The sequence below is a fragment of the Neoarius graeffei genome, chromosome 1 (genome assembly GCF_027579695.1).
Source record: "Neoarius graeffei isolate fNeoGra1 chromosome 1, fNeoGra1.pri, whole genome shotgun sequence".
Taxonomy (NCBI): domain Eukaryota; kingdom Metazoa; phylum Chordata; class Actinopteri; order Siluriformes; family Ariidae; genus Neoarius; species Neoarius graeffei.
The window spans coordinates 106,808,314-106,826,274 of NC_083569.1; the positions used below are offsets into that span (position 1 = coordinate 106,808,314).

Here is a 17,961-nt window from a genome sequence, read left to right on the forward strand (position 1 = left end):
GAGAATAGCAGAAGAGAGTCTCTGACGAGTGCGAATGCATTTTATTCTTCATAAACACAAGTATAGCATCGAACACCGGACATCAAGCACAATACAAATCAATCGATCAGTAGTCCATGGGCTCGAAAAAAAACAGCTGGTGCTTCGTTTTCTGACATTTACCACTGTCCTCCACCGCTCTCCATCTTGTGTGGTCGCAATCATTTGGTGACAGATCATGTCTGTCCATAGGGGGAAGCCATGGGCAAATGGTCCGAGAAACAGCTTTGGGACCAAAAGGTTGCTGGTTCGAGTCCCTGGAGCAGCAGGACTGGCTCAAGTGCCCTTGAGCAAGGCACCTCACATCCAACTGCTCCAGCGAGACTGGTGGTGTACCTTGTGTCTGATTAGCCAAAGAAAAACTGATGACGTGATTACCAGTTGGGGCAAGAACCCAGCCATAACTAACTGTCCATTCTGTGATTGTCCTCACTCCATGCCCGTCTAGGCCGCCTCTTTCTGCTGCTTCTTTCAACCACACCAAGCATGATTATCCTCAAGAACTGGTCATCCATCATTCTATACACGTGCCCGAACAGCTGAACTTTCCTCCTCCTGATAATCATCACATCATCTTCCAGGTGCACACGCTGCCTGATCTCTCCGTTCGTCACATAATGGAACCACTTCACCTTGAATGCCTTCAGTCTTCGCTCATCATCTTTCTTCAACGTCCAAGTTTCAGAGGCATACAGCAACACACTGAAAACACAAACACATAGCAGGACCGCATACCATACACCGAGCAGCAGGAAAACAAAAGACAGACAAAAACAATTTAACGTAACATGGTTGCCAACAAATACACAATTCTTTTAGAGTGACGTTTGCAGACTGTGCTCTGAACATTACACACTTCACTCCGTTCAACCAAGGACCAACTAATGGCCCTTTTCCACTACCCTTTTTCAGCTCACTTCAGCTCACTTCAGCCCGACACGGCTCGCGTTTCGACTACCAAAAACCAGCACGACTCAGCTTGCTTCAGCCCTGCTTAGCCCCTAAAACTCGCACGGTTTTGGAGTGGGGCTGAAGTGAGCCAAAGCGAGCCGAGTGAGGCTGGGGGCGTGAGCAGACACTCCCCTGTGCACTGATTGGTGAGAAGGAGTGTCCTCACATGCCCACACACGCCCCGCGAGCGCGCTGGGATCTGTAAACACCGTAAACCCGGAAGGAGAAGAATTACGAATTACGAGAATTTCTGAAGCCTTATGCGCCTCGCCTCATCTATACGCTCTTGCCAGTATCTGTTGGCGTTGTCGGTGACAACAAGCCACAGCACCAAGACCAGCAACACTAACGACTCCATGTCCTCCATGTTTATTGTTTACTATCCGGGTCGTGAGACTACCACTTAAAAGATCACTGATGTCACTGTTTGCGCTGCTTAACGACATCACGTGACGTCCACCCACTTTCGCTAACTCCACCCAATGTGTCCACCCACTTCCAGCCAGCACGGTTCAGCGCGGTTGTAGTCGAAATGCAACTCCAACAGCCCCACTCAGCTCGACTCAGCACGGCACGGCTCAGCCCGACTCAGCCGCGTTTGTAGTGGAAAAGCAGCATAAATGTACACCATTAGCCTCTGCGCTCAAAGTCTTGTACTAAACCAGGGCTTAATTTGAGACGGAACAAGATCCGGAACCTCCGTCGTCGGATCCGGCAGCTATTTTCATTTCATTCGGTGTTCCGGCAGCTATTTAAATGGATCAGATCACCTCCGTGACCATCACAAAGGGAAAAAAATCAAACAATAAATTAAATAAATAAGTAAATAAAAATTTGTTTCGTGTTCGGTTTTGATTTTGATATCTGTTGTTGATTTCTCTCCTACGACATCCACAAAATCTATGCGAAAGGGGAAGAGGGAGGGACATGGGGTGTATACTTCCGCTCAGTAGAACACCGGGTTTTTTGTAGCCGTTAGCTTGCGCTGTGGAAAAAATGGCAAAAAAACAAGAAAGCTTAGTAAAATTTTTAAAATGAATTCTCCAACTTGTTTTGTAAACCCTTTATTTCTTAACTTGATGTTGAGACTGAGAAAAACAGTACAAAGTCTCAGCTCCTCCACATCTGAACTGGACATTTTGCCTACAGTCTTTTTCAAATCTGTTCTTCACCTAATATCAGACGAGGTACTTCAGATTATCAACACCTCCTTACGAACTGGCATGTTTCCCTCATCTCTGAAAAAAGCGGTTGTAAAACCCCTACTGAAAAAGAATAACCTAGATGTCTCAGTACTCAACAACTACAGGCCCATATCCAATTTGCCATTCGTTGGTAAAATAATTGAAAAAATTGTTTTTAATCAATTAACTGCCTTCCTGACATTAAACGGATGTTTTGATAAGTTTCAGTCAGGTTTTCGTGCCAATCATAGCACTAAAACAGCTCTTACTAAAGTCATGAATGACCTACGTCTTAATTCTGATGCTGGTAAAACATCAGTCTTGGTGCTTTTAGACTTAAGTGCTGCATTTGACACGGTAGATCATTCCATACTGTTACATCAACTGGAGCATTGGGTTGGATTTACTGGTGTAGTAATCAACTGGTTAAAATCTTACCTAAAACAAAGATTTTTTTTTATGTGGCCATTGGAGGCCACAGTTCATCACCCGTGTCCTTGAACTGTGGGGTTCCCCAGGGCTCAATCCTGGGACCATTACTATTCAACCTTTATATGCTCCCACTTGGACAAATTGTTAAGAATAACTCAATAAACTTCCATAGCTATGCAGATGACACTCAGCTTTACTTAGCTATGTCACCTAATGACTATGCCCCTTTTGAGTCTCTTCATAGATGCATTGACCAAATTAACAAATGGATGTCTCACAATTTTCTTCAGCTGAACGCAGATAAAACTGAAGCAATTATATTTGGCAAAAAGGAGGAAAGGCTTAGGATTGCCACTGTTCTTGAAACTAAGGGGCTTAAAGCAAAGGATACTGTCAAAAACCTTGGTGTCCTTATTGACAGCGAACTTAACTTCAACAGTCATATGAAAGTGGTAAAAAAGTCTGCATTCTATCACCTAAAAAACATTTCTAAACTCAGGGGTCTCATGTCAAAACATGATCTAGAAAAACTTATTCACATCTCCAGTAGGGTTGATTACTGCAATAGCCTTTTCACAGGTCTTCCAAAAAAGACCATCAAAGAGCTTCAACTAATCCAAAATGCAGCAGCAAGGGTTCTTACAAGAACAAAAAGGGTAGTCCATATCACTCCAATCCTAAGGTCTCTGCACTGGCTCCCAGTGAGCTATAGAATTGACTTTGGCCGAATCCCATTTCACCCCTTGGACCAACCCCTTGGCCCTTCCCCTCCATTTTGCGCGTTCACGTGAAGGGGTAGGGGTATCCCAATCCCAGTTAACGCGGAGGGGTAGGGGAAGGGGTAGGGCTTCTGTACCCCTCCAAACGGAGATTTTCCTGGAGCTGACTCCGAACGAAGGGGTTTGAGTGATTTCCCACAATGCCATGCGGATTTCAGAAAGATAGCGGTTCCCGCGGCGAAAGATTGTCATAAATGTATTTTCTCCATTATTTACGTGTTTTAAGTTGTTATCCAGAGGAAACACGCCGCTTGATTCGCTTTCGAGCTGAGAATGAGCAGCGATTTCTGAAATCCAAGCTGCTGCTAAAAAGCTTTGGGAGTGAGTATTGTTTTCGGTTGCTTGACTGCGTACGTGTTGTTCTGTTATTCTCGCTTTTATTGTTTACATGAGTGTTCTGACACCTCATTCTGTCGGATGTGGTGCACGAAGCGCCAAAGATATCCCATTCAGTGGTGTTAGTTAACAAATCACACCCTGCCAGCAGAGATCTCTGGCTCTGACTGTAGCGGCTGGTCGCAGCCAATGACGCATTTGGTCGCGTTTTGCTAACGTAAACGCTGACGGAGGTACGCGATGACGTATGCGATCGTTGAAGGGCTATCCCAATACGTAGGGGTTGAATTTCAAGCCCTATCCCTTGTAGCTCAGTTTCAAGGGGAAGGGCCAAGGGGAAGGGGGAGGGGGAGGGGTAGAAATTAGAATTGGGATTGGGCCTTTAAGGCACTACTTCTTCTATTTAAAACATTAAATGGGATGGGACCCAGCTACCTACTGGATATGTTTCAATTATATGCACCAACTAGGTCTCTAAGATCACAAGAGAAAAACTTGCTAGTGATACCAGCTGTCAAAACGAAGTGTGGTGAAGCAGCCTTTAGTTGCTATGCTGCTAAGCTTTGGAACCAACTTCCAGATGATATCAAAAATGCTCCTACTGTTGTTAGTTTTAAATCCAGGCTCAAGACAAAGCTGTTTTCAGATGCTTTCACTTGATTAACTTTTACCTAAAGTGTAATTAATTTCCTTTAATATAATTTCTTTTAATTTTGATTTTAATGATTTTACTTTCTTTATTTTAATTTCTTTTTAATCTTGGATTTTAATGATCTACTTTTACTTTAATTCTTTGTTACTGTTCTTATGCTTTTATTTTTTGTGAAGCACATTGAATTGCCTGTGTGTATGAAATGCGCTATACAAATAAACTTGCCTTAACTATTACTTGAATTGATTGCACTTATGTTTGCTGGCACTGCTTTTAAATTGTTCTCTTTTTTGGGCTTTTTCCACCTTTATAGAGATCTTGCAGTCACGTGACCGGAAAGTACACAACCCCCATCTTGTCGGTCAAAAACACCGCTGAATACTGCTGCACTCGTGTACAGAATGGATCAATTTCAACCGACGGACTACACGGCTCATTTTTCTAATGAACAGATAACTAGATATATGTCTAAAATAAACAATCTACAGATTTGTGACCCTTATGGCTTTCCGGACGGAGTTTTCACGACCGGATTTTGAACTGCCAGCGGAATACCCGGACGTGTATGATTACCTCATCAACTTTCCCTCGCTGTTCAGTGGTGAAGCACTGCGTGCTTATAAATCTCTGGACAGTTATCTTTACAGAAATTCAGGATTTGTCAGCGACTCAGATGTGGCATCTTGTAAACAAGAAAATAATCCTCATTGGATGAGTAAGTCACTTAAGTATTGAGTATAGCACTGACCAGCCGATTATAGAATAGAATAAGGTAATTCCAAATCGTCCGTGTTGTTTACATGGATCTGGCGTTGGAGAGGTAGCGGCTTGGCAGTGGAGGTTTGAGTGGCTGTTTTCTGAGCTTAGTCAACAGGCCGGCTCTGCCTGTAGCCTCGCTTTTGCTTCGGCTCCCGGCGCCGCCTCCTTCGCTTTGCTTCCAATAACAATCCACAGAGACCCCGCTGGTCTCGCTATCTCGTCCGGAATTTTTTTTTTTTTTTCTCGTCCGGAATGTTGTGCATGCGATGGAAATCGCTACAAACCGTCATTTTCTGCTGGAAACCAATGTCCAGTAAGTCTATACGGTTGTAGTGGATATTGAAGTCCGGTACAGACGAACAACACGCAAAAATACACACAAAAAACAAAAAACGTGCACAGGTAGGGAGAGCTTGTAGCCGCAGCCGTTGTAGTAGAATTGTATATAGTAGGGTTTTCCAGAAGAAAAGGTAGAAGTAAAAGCAGAAGTAGAACCAGAAGTAGAAGGCGGAATATGGCGTTTGACCGACACGATGGCGTCTGTCACAATCTGGATCGGCTGTGACGTCAAATGCAAGTGCTCCATTGCATAGGACAGTGTAGACAGGAAATGAGCAGGGGAAAAACAGGGAGGGCTCGGAAAATGACCGCAGGTCGGAATCGAACCCGGGTCCCCAGATTTATGGTATGGCGCCTTATCCACCTGAGCCACGAAGTCCCGCTGGCACTGCTTTTAAATACCCTACTTAAATCCTTAAAATGAGTCATGTAACGCACGTCTTGTGTGATCTGATCTCCAATGGTGAAATAAACCGGTTGTGATATGAGTACAGTCTGTTATTTTAGAAGATAAATTTAATATATAGCCTAATAAAAATAATATTTTATAACATATCACGACATATTACTGTCTGTAACTGTTCGTCACTAAAGCGTTTTCTAAGTTCATAATGTCTGATATTATTATTATTTTTTTTACACACACAATAGGCGTGTGTGCGTAAAGTTATAGTAAACCACCCCCCGCCTTTTTTTTTTTTTTGAGTCGCCGGACCCACCCACCTCCTGCGTTCCGGGACCTCCCACTTCACAAATTAAGCACTGTACTAAACCACGGTTCAACTAGTGCACCGAACACAAACTAAACAAACTTAGTAAACAGCACACTGTGCACGAATGACATATCAGGATGACGGACAGCAAAGCTTTATAATATACCACGCTAAACCTCTGACGGAGCCACATGGGGAGTATAAACACAGCTGTGAGCATCTGTGCATAACAAACACAGCTTCCTGGGCTGGACACTTATGACTTTAACTTCACTACATTTGAAAGGAAAATATCGTACTCTTCACTCTCGATCACGGTCCTCGTTACTATGAAGCGGCTTTGAAAGTGGAGATTTTTTTCTTTTCTTTTCTAAAACGTGATTGTTTTTTTCGCAGGGTCACGTCACGTCCATAGACTGCATAAAATCAAGATCAATGATTTCTCCACAGCGTTATTTGAACACGATCAGTTAACGGCAGAATGGAAGGAAGCGGTTCTTCTGTGGAATGCACGCACTCATGGCTCTATAGCCAGAACCCATGTTTCAGTTTTCTGAAAGGAATAAAGATTCATTTCATTTTAAATGTTTGCTTTGTTTCCTTAAAACGATCCACATCACGGCCGACAAAAACTCGCCGTCCAACCTGCGGAATCGTATTGCGGTATATAAATGTTTTATTCCAAGAGAAAGCTTGCAGTGAAGTTGTCTGTGCTTTTAGAGCTAGCGATAACGTTGCAAACGTAGCTATGCGGTCTGGTTAGTCAAATGACTTTCTATGGATTTACCCGCCAAGTTGCCGTAGCCTTGTCCACGGCTAACGTTTACACATAGCTAGTTAACTTGGACACTATTATTTAGCATGTAAAAATGGAGTTACGCCAAGATGAATAACATTAACTTATCTGAAGTCCTTTCAGAAATATGTTTTAGCATAATCTTGCCAAATAAACAGAATGTAGAAATCTTTCTTTTCTAGTAGCGTTAGCTACCCGATATGATTTCGAGTTTGAAAAGAGTTTGCTAGCATGTCAGGTGGAGCTTCACTGACTAGCTAGCTTAACGTTAAACCACCATGATGGCACAGCATGCGTTCATTTCGTAAATCCAGTCGGTCATTTCAGAGGCGTTAGGTTTTGTAAGCGTTGTGGCAATAATACAACGATGCGTTGACAGAAAATTTACTTTTAATACTTGAGTATTTTTAAAAGCAAGTACTTCAGTACTTTAACTTAAGGGCAATTCCATGTAAATGTCAACCTCACCATGCAAAAATAAAGCAACATGTAATACATCAAAACCACTCCGGGAGATATCGCCTAGGCCTGTATTTTACAGATGTGAATAAGTTGAACCAATTTGTCACAAGAATTGTTCCCTTCACCTTAATATGTCAGTCTTTCTTTCTTATAATGTAAAACCCAAGCTAAAATCAACTTTGATCATGTACAATTCTATATTATTGCCACAAGCCACAGAAATGTATGCTAAAATCCACAAAACAGCAAAACAATAGCCATCCTAAATATTATTTAAGAACTTTGATAGTTTTAGCTGATATTTAGAGAGTTTTTCAAAGGGTTATGGTGGTTAAATTGCTGATTTTCTAAACATATGCCATGTCTATTTCAGACGCGTCACGTCCATAACGGAATTTCGTCACATCCATAACGCTGACTTTTCCTTCCGAAACTCTGCATGAAATACAAAATATTTTAAACAAAGATTTTTTAATATTCACCTTGGACCCCTCTATCAAATGGATATTTCCATTTTGACATTAGGTTTACAATTTCACAGAGTTTGATAAAAACATACAGTCACCCAAGAAAAGTGATACTTTTTCTGTCACATCCATAACGCATCTTTTATTGGCGTTTTCTGGCATGCCCTAGATGTACTATGGGAATTGTTCTTGTTCTATCGCTTCTCCAGTATGGTACAGCTTTAAAATATGCAACACCTGTTTAAATACTGGGAGACAATAAAACATGCACTGGGTCATTTGTTGCCATTTTGAGTTCAAGTGTCACGTCCATAACGCTGGAATTGCTCTTAAGTAAAAATTTTACTGGACAACTTTCACTTGTAGCGGAGTAACATTTGATCAGCGGGATCTGTACTTTGACTTAAGTAATGAAGTTGAGTACTTTGCCCACCTCTGGACAGCTCCACCCAGAGCATGAATAATTAATGAGTGACAGCTCTGGCTGACATATAACAGTCATTCCACAAAATCGAGTCGTACAGCTGATACGAGCTGAGAGCCGATGAAGCGCGTAGCACCGAGTTGTCTGTAATCCACGTACGACGAGATTGTGTGGAATAACTGTTTTATTCTATCCACATTCAGTGGATTTTGAGAAACGGAGCATTTTTATTTTTATGTTTTGCAAAGTCGATAAATAAAAACTTTTCCAAAACGTCTGACAAAATCATTTACGCTTAGAATGCAAACAAACTGACGAAATGACAGGACCAATTTATGAAAAATGTGATAATAATAATTATTATTGAAAAAAAAGATATGTTCTTATCATAAAAATACTTTCATTCCATATTTTGTTGCTTTTTTTTGTATTTTTTGGGGTTTTGTTTTCGAATAGAGTTTTTATTTCATCCTCAGTTGGTTCAGCAACATGCTCCACCATTTAGTTTTTCTCTACTATATGAACTGATATCCTAGTAGTAGAGTAGCCAATCAGAGAGTGCAATTGCTCGCATCCAGTGAATATGGATAGAAGTTATTTATTTGCTACAAGACTAAATACAGCAAGGCAAAGTCAAATCAGTCAAACATCTTTTTTCCCCCCAAACGTGAAGTGACGGCTGAATAGAAAAATCACAGACATCATCACAGTCTGGATTTCACGAAGGACGGAGAAAAACACCGACAGGGAGACCTGGATGGAAATATAGTTGATTACCCCACGACTGCATTTCAATCTAACCCTGTCTAGACAGAGCTAAAGTCCTACATTACATGATTTCTTCACAAAAGTGTGTTTCACCCAGAAATATGCCACACGACTGCATGGATGAAAAAGGTCTTCAATTTTCTGCTTGGCGCTGTCTTTAACTCTATCTGAAATAAGTACACATGCACACACCTCATACAGCCCTAAAGACAGATCCAGAATCTGCAATATAACGAAGTCTTGCCATTCAATCTGGAACGTTATTACGATATATCTCTCAACATGCTCACCTTTCTCGAAGATCTCCTTCAACACTCCACGCTTGATCAGTTCCTCCCGACTCTGTCTCGCTGACATCTCCCTTTCCAGAGCTGAGGATGCACAATTCATATATACATGTAATAAATATTGCCAAAAAGAAAGAAAGAAAAAACAACAACCCACACCCAGCTTATTATGCTCCAGAGAAACCACAAAGCGTAACAGGTCCATTCTTAGAAAATGTGATGAGTAACGGTAAAGACATTTTAAATATTTTTGTATGCACTAATTTTACAACCCCAATCCCAAAAAAGTTGGGACGCTGTGTAAACTGTAGATAAAGTCAGAATGCGATAATCTGCAAAACATGGAAACCCTATTTTTCATTGAACATAGTACAAAGACAACATTTCACATGTTGAAACTGAGAAATTTCATTGTTTTTTGAAATATTTATGCTCATTTTGAATTTGATGTCAGCAACACATTTCAAAAAAGTTGGGACGGGGCATATTTACCACTGTGTTGCATCACATCTACTTTTAACAACACCCGGTAAATGTTTGGGAACTGAGGAGACCATTTGCTGTAGTTTTGAAAGAGAAATGTTGTCCCATTCCTGCCTGATGTACAATTTCAGTTGCTCAGCAGTTCGGGGTCTCCTTTGTCTTATTTTGCACTTCATAATACACGAAATGTTTTAAATGGGAGACACGTCTGGACTGCAGGCAGGCCAGTTTAGCACCCGGACTCTTTTACTATGTAACCATGCAGTTTTAATATGTGCAGAAAGCGGTTTGGCATTGTCTTGCTGAAAGAAGGAAGGCCTTCCCTGAAAAAGATTTTGTCTGGATGGCAGCATATTGCTCTGAAACGTGTATATATCGTTCAGCATTAATGATGCCTTTCCAGATGTACAAGCTCCCCATGTCATGTGCACTAATGCACCCTCATACCATCACAGATGCTAGCTTTTGAACTGTGCACTGATAACAAGCCGGATGGTCCCTCTCCTCTTTAGCCTGGAGGACGTGGTGTCCATGATTTCTAAAAATAATTTCTACTTTTGATTCGTCAGACCTCGGGACAATTTTCCACTTCGCCTCAGTCCATCGTAAAAGAGCTCGGGCCCAGAGAAGGTGGCGGTGTTTCTGGATATTGTTTATATCTGGTTTTAACTGGACGCAGTAATGAACTGTTTTCACAGACGATGGTTTTCTGAAGTGTTCCTGAGCCCATACAGTGATTTCCACTACAGACATGTGTCTGCTTTTAATGCAGTGTCGCCTGAGGGCCTGAAGATCACAGACATCCAATGTCAGTTTTCAGCCTTGTCTCTTGCATACAGAGATTTCTCCAGATTCTCTGAATCCTTTAATGATATTATGGACCAGAGATGATGTGATCCCCAAATTCTTTGCAATTTTACATTGAGGAACGTTATTCTTAAAATTGTTGCACTGTTTGCCCATGCAGTCCTTCACAGAGTGGTGAACCCCTCCCCGTCTTTACTTCTGAGAGACTCCGCCTCTCTGGGATGCTCTTTTTAATACCCAATCATGTTACTGACCTGTTGCCAATTAACCAAATTAGTTTTTTTTTAGCATTACACAACTTTTTCAGTCATCTGTTGCCCCTGGCCCAGCTTTTCTGAAACATTTTGCTGACATCAAATTCAAAATGAGCATATATTTTTCAAAACCAATAAAATTTCTCAGTTTCAACATTTGATATGTTGTTCTTGTACTATTTTCAATGAAATATAGGGTTTCCATGATTTACAAATCTTCACATTCTGTTTTTATGTACAGTTTACACAGCATCCCAACTTTTTTGGAATTGGGGTTGTAGTTACAATCCCTGTAAATATATTTAAAAGACAAAAAAAAGAATATTTCATGAATTCCCAAAGCAAGAGATATAATTGTTATGAAAAAATAACGCCCAGTTGTTGTCTTTACCGTTACCCGATAGAGTAATGGTAAAGACAACACTGGGTAACGGTAAAGACATCTCATGGCATTTTTGGTCACTGAGTGCAGAAAAAAAGATAAACAAATTTTACATTTATTATCCCATCCTAACTTGCTACTTGGCTAACTAAACTTTTTCAACATGCAGCATCATCATCTTTATCATTTAAGGGTAACGGCAAAGATGGTTAATTTCCCTGACATCTTGAAATTTCATGTTTGCCTGATCAGTATCTTGGATTCCAACATTCATGCACCCGTGATTTTTTTTTTCTCCCAGAATGGCTGCTCAACCTCCTGGTCCTTCCTCATGTAGATGCACCGCCCTCTATTGTCAAAGCCCTGAGTTACAGCATGATTTTACCATTGGGTAACAGTAAAGACGTAACGAAAGTACACATTCTTGAGCATATATTTTAGGCTATACACAAAAAACTGTTAAAGCAAAGATCATGATATTTTCCACAATAAAAAGTAAAGGTATAGAGGTAATATTTCAGAATGAAAAGTGAAAATAAAATTAAAAACAAAGGAATTATTTTCATTCAAATTTCACTAATCCTCATTTAGACACTGGGCTGTAATGACATTTTGGTGAAATAAAATTCTTGCAAATGCAGACAAGTTGTCTCAATATTTTATTTTATTTTATTTTTCTTACTGCTCTGTTAAATTCTTTCTTAAAATAAATGTATAATAGAGGACCAGGATTAATGGTTTCAGAGAAAAAAACAAACCTTCGTGTTTAAAACTGAAATTGTCACATTTTCTGAGAATGGCCCATAAACACTTATCCTGAAAACACAAGATAAACAAGTTACAGGTTTACCTCGGACACTGGACATATCTTCTCCAAGTGTTAAATAAACATCTCTTTACAGAAAACTTCATCATATCAATGATTAAGCTGCGATTGTGGATCGCTTGCCGGCTGGCAGGACTGGAACCCGGTGGGTTGTTCTTTTTTCTGTTGCATGCTGAGATGCTTTTCTGCACACCACAGTTGTAAAGAGTGATTATATATGGTTTACTATATCCTTCCTTCCTGGCAAAAAAAAAAAAGCTCAAACAATCTGTCCATTTTCCTCTGACCATTTGTTTCCACCCACAGAACTGTCACTCACTCACTCGATGATGCTTTTTGTTTTTCGCACCATTCTGTGTAAACTCTAGAAACTGTTGTTTGTGTGTGAAAACAAACCCCAGGACGAGATCAGCCATTTCTGAAATACTCAAACCCTCCTGCTCCATCTGGCTCAAACCAACACACTTTCATGCCACAGTGAAAGAAAGAAAGTCACACTCTGAGATCACAATTTTTCCCATTCGGATATTTGAACATCGTGAACATTAACTAAAACTCTTGATTCGTATCTGCAGGATTTGATGCATAGAGGGATCGACTGATTAGAGAACTACTGCATCAAATAGCAAGTGGATGGATGGATGCTCCTAATAAAGTGGCCGGTGAGTGTGAGTGCAAATACACGCCCGGTCAAAAGTTTTAGAACACCCCAATTTTTTCCAGTTATTTATTGCAGTTCAAGTTGTTCAACTCCAATGAATAGCTTGAAATGGTACAAAGGTAGGTGCTGAACTGTCAGAGGTTAAATAAATAAATAAATAAATAAATAAAAGAAGGCAAGGTTACCCAAAACTGAAAAAATAATGTACATTTCAGAATTATACAAAAAGGCCTCTTTCAGGGAACACGCAATGGGTGAACAATTTAAAGCTGTTCTGCAGCAATGAAGGTTGATCAAGCCTTGAAAGCTGGTGCTACTAATTCCTACTGGTGTTCCAACTTTTCTTGATTGCTTACAACCCTCTCTGTCTGCATAAAAGCAGTGTTGGAACACACTGTGGTACCATACCCTCGTGAGCATCAGTTGAACAGTATTGTACTGCAGAAAGTTGTGTGTTGCTACAAAAATGGCGAGAAAAAGGGAATTAACAATGGAAGAGAGACAGACCATCATAACGCTTAAAAATGGAGGTATTTCCTACAGAGAATTGCCAAGAAAGTCAAGGTATCAGTGAGTACAGTTTTCTTCACCATCAAAAGGCACTCAGAAACTGGACGAAACTCTGACAGGAAGAGGTCTGGCAGACCCAAAGCCACAGGACAACAGCTTCAAGCACAGCTTCATTGTGGTCGTAGTAAGCAAGTCTCAGTTTCAACTGTGAAGAGAAGACTTCGAGCTGCAGGTTTGACACGACGAGTTGCAGCAAGAAAGCCATTGCTAAGACGTCAGAATAAGACAAAGAGGCTTGCCTGGGCCATGAAACACCGCCATTGGACTACTGAAGACTGGAAGAAGGTATTATGGACTGATGAATCAAAATTTGAAATCTTCGGTTCATCACACAGGATCTTGGTACGCCGTCGAGTAGGCGAAAGGATGGTTCCATAGTGTGTGACATCAACTGTCAAACATGGAGAAGGAAGTGTGATGGTCTGGGGCTGTTTTGCTGGATCCAGGGTCGGTGACTTATACAGAGTGAGAGGCACCCTGAACCAAAATGGCTACCACAGGCATGCAATACCCTCTGGTATGCGCCTAGTTGGTCAGGGGTTCATCCTACAACAAGATAATGACCCAAAACACAAGTCAGAACTACCTCAGGAAAAAAAGAACAAGATGGTAAGCTTGAGAACATGGAGTGACCAGCACAGTCTCCAGACTTAAACCCCATCAAGCTGGTTTGGGATGAACTGGACAGAAGAGTGAAAGCAAAGCAACCTACAAGTGCCATACATTTATGGGAACTTCTGCAACAGATCTGGGAAGAACTTTCTGAAGCATATTTGATTTCTATTGTAGAAAGAATGCCACGAGTGTGTTCAGCTGTTATATCTGCCAAAGGTGGCTACTTTGATGAGTCAAAAGTTTAGAATACATTTTGGTCTATAAATTGATTCCATGATTTCTTTTTTTAACTCCAATTGCTTATTTGTACAACCCCGATTCCAAAAAAGTTGGGACAAAGTACAAATTGTAAATAAAAACAGAATGCAATGATGTGGAAGTTTCAAAATGACATATTTTATTCAGAATAAATGTTTAAACTGAGAAAATGTATCATTTAAAGAGAAAAATTAGGTGATTTTAAATTTCATGACAACAACACATCTCAAAAAAGTTGGGACAAGGCCATGTTTCCCACTGTGAGACATCCCCTTTTCTCTTTACAACAGTCTGTAAACGTCTGGGGACTGAGGAGACAAGTTGCTCAAGTTTAGGGATAGGAATGTTAACCCATTCTTGTCTAATGCAGGATTCTAGTTGCTCAACTGTCTTAGGTCTTTTTTGTCGTATCTTCCGTTTTATGATGCGCCAAATGTTTTCTATGGGTGAAAGATCTGGACTGCAGGCTGGCCAGTTCAGTACCCGGACCCTTCTTCTACGCAGCCATGATGCTGTAATTGATGCAGTATGTGGTTTGGCAATGTCATGTTGGAAAATGCAAGGCCTTCCCTGAAAGAGACGTCGTCTGGATGGGAGCATATGTTGCTCTAGAACCTGGATATACCTTTCAGCATTGATGGTGTCTTTCCAGATGTGTAAGCTGCCCATGCCACACGCACTAATGCAACCCCATACCATCAGAGATGCAGGCTTCTGAACTGAGCGCTGATAACAACTTGGGTCGTCCTTCTCCTCTTTAGTCCGAATGACATGGTGTCCCTGATTTCCATAAAGAACTTTAAATTTTGATTCGTCTGACCACAGAACAGTTTTCCACTTTGCCACAGTCCATTTTAAATGAGCCTTGGCCCAGAGAAGACGTCTGCGCTTCTGGATCATGTTTAGATACGGCTTCTTCTTTGAACTATAGAGTTTTAGCTGGCAACGGCGGATGGCACGGTGAATTGTGTTCACAGATAATGTTCTCTGGAAATATTCCTGAGCCCATTTTGTGATTTCCAATACAGAAGCATGCCTGTATGTGATGCAGTGCCGTCTAAGGGCCCGAAGATCACGGGCACCCAGTATGGTTTTCCGGCCTTGACCCTTACGCACAGAGATTCTTCCAGATTCTCTGAATCTTTTGATGATATTATGCACTGTAGATGATGATATGTTCAAACTCTTTCCAATTTTACATTGTCGAACTCCTTTCTGATATTGCTCCACTATTTGTCGGCGCAGAATTAGGGGGATTGGTGATCCTCTTCCCAGCTTTACTTCTGAGAGCCGCTGCCACTCCAAGATGCTCTTTTTATACCCAGTCATGTTAATGACCTATTGCCAATTGACCTAATGAGTTGCAATTTGGTCCTCCAGCTGTTCCTTTTTTGTACCTTTAACTTTTCCAGCCTCTTATTGCCCCTGTCCCAACTTTTTTGAGATGTGTTGCTGTCATGAAATTTCAAATGAGCCAGTATTTGGCATGAAATTTCAAAATGTCTCACTTTCGACATTTGATATGTTGTCTATGTTCTATTGTGAATACAGTATCAGTTTTTGAGATTTGTAAATTATTGCATTCCGTTTTTATTTACAATTTGTACTTTGTCCCAACTTTTTTGGAATTGGGGTTGTACTATGCTTTCATTTCAGAGTGCAATGAGACATTAAACTGAATAGTTTCCAATAAAAAACTGGAAAATTTGGGGTGTTCTAAAACTTTTGACCGGTAGTGTATATATTTTATTATTAATAAGACCTGGGATTGATTCAAATCTCCAAAGAAAGCAGCAAAGAAATAAAAAGTGTTTACTTCAAGTCCAATCTTTTTGACGTGACACACTTTATAAGCGTAAACGTCACATAAAACAGACTCGCAAACACATTACCAAAATACGTTTTGTCAGAATACAGACTGAAACTATTTTAAGTTGTCAAAATAAACTAAGCACTTGAGGGCATCTCAAGTAAATACATGTTCATCCTCCACCAGCTGCAAACAGGAATTAAAAAAAAAAAAAAATCACACTTTTTTCTCTTTCTTTTCTCTGGACAGTCAGGGTTGATAGACGCTCACGGCACCAAGCCACTTCTGAAGATGACAAATTGTTGATTAATCACTGCTGATTCCGATCGTGTCCGTCATGCTTTTACGCTGTTTGGATGACTGGATTTCTTTTCCCAGTTTTTTTTCCTACCACCATCAGAAAACTACTTCAGCTGCCCGTGCAAAACTCCATAGCTGCACAACATCTCAAATACAGTATATCGGTCATGTACGTAGAGCAGAAAATACCACCTACACGAAGAAGTAAACCAACTAGAAAATACTAGTGTGACCCGTGGATAAAATATGCAAGAATTCCCAACCTTACGATCGATGAATCGAAGACGTTAACTCAATCTAAATTGGAGTTCACCAAGCTAGTCAATGATCAGACAAGCCTGCCTCATCCACGTCAATGAAGTAAATGGAGGAACTCAGAGGTACAGGTACAGGTAGGTAGCACAATTTTCCAGCAACACAAAAAACCCTGGTTTCTGTCAGGAGTATCATTCAACATAAATCACAAAGAACAGATTTTAGATACATTTTGGCTTACCAATACATACATTTTCATATTTAAAAGGTCCCCTTGCATCGTTTTTTCATTAATTGTGCGGTGGTCTCTAGTATGAATGAATGCCCTGTGAGCCGGTTTTGGTGAAAAAAAAATACTGTGGTTCTCCTGTTTCAGGCTGTTCTAGTTTGGTGGAGGAGTGGGTGGCGGGAGAGCGACAGGATTTCAGCTCTAACTCATTAATATTCATGACCTGTAAACATGTTACCTCTGATTGGCTAACAGCACTGTGACGCTACCTCCAGTGGGCCAGAACAAGCGGATGTGGGTGTCTTTGTAAAAACTGTTTCGATTGGCTATTATGGTCTCGACATTGATGTTTTGACCAATAACAATGTAGATATGGCATTGGGGGCGTGGCCGAGCGTCGGTCTGTGAATGGAGGGCGGAGTCAGGGAAGGTAAGTGGCAGGATCACTGCACCTGAAGGGAATTAATGTGTGTTTGTGTGTCTTCCCCAGTGACCGCGCCCTATAAGAGGAGAGGGAGAGCAGAGGAAGGGAGCTCTCTCCCCAACCAGAATGCTTGTGTGTGTGTGCACGCGTGTAACTGGGAGGGAGTCATTCATTCATTCGTTCGTTCGTTCATTTATTTATTTATTTATTTAATTGAATACTCCCTGCGGCAGCGGCTCTCATCAAGGCACGAGGCACGGAGCGGAGCTCGCCTTGGGGGGTGTGGGGGAAATAACGTCCCCTGGGTGGGAGCTGACGGGACCTGGCAGCGCTGGTTCGTTCGGGAGAGGGCAGGGGTCACTGGCTGCCAAGTCTGGAGAGGCTGGGACCCAGGGTTAGGGGAATTACGTCCCGAGGCGCGGAGCTAGCCCACCCTGGGTGCACTCTTTTGTTCGGGAGAGGGCAGAGGCCGCTGGCTGCCAAGTCTGAGGAGGCTGGGACCTCCCCTGCCCGAGTTACGAGCGTGCAAAGTCGGGCTGGAGCCGCCGTTAGAAACGAAACTGATGCGGAGCACCGTGCCGCGCCTCGGGGCGAATTACGTCTCTCTCCTCGCGCTTTCTTCCCATGGGCGGTCGCAAGCCAAGGTGGGCGAGGCCATGAATACTAATTTTCGAAGTGACGTAACTTCGTATGGCTTTT

At 41.4% G+C, this 17,961-nt stretch overlaps 1 protein-coding gene across 1 annotated transcript in view; it reads right to left on the bottom strand.

Moving 5' to 3' along the window:
* Positions 1-17,961, bottom strand: part of LOC132885839 (phosphatase and actin regulator 1) — a 130,077-nt gene that overhangs the window by 68,783 nt on the left and 43,333 nt on the right. The window contains exon 3 of the mRNA XM_060920359.1: positions 9,392-9,472. Within this exon, the coding sequence (XP_060776342.1) occupies positions 9,392-9,472 (81 nt within the window). The remainder of the gene's footprint in view (positions 1-9,391; positions 9,473-17,961) is intronic.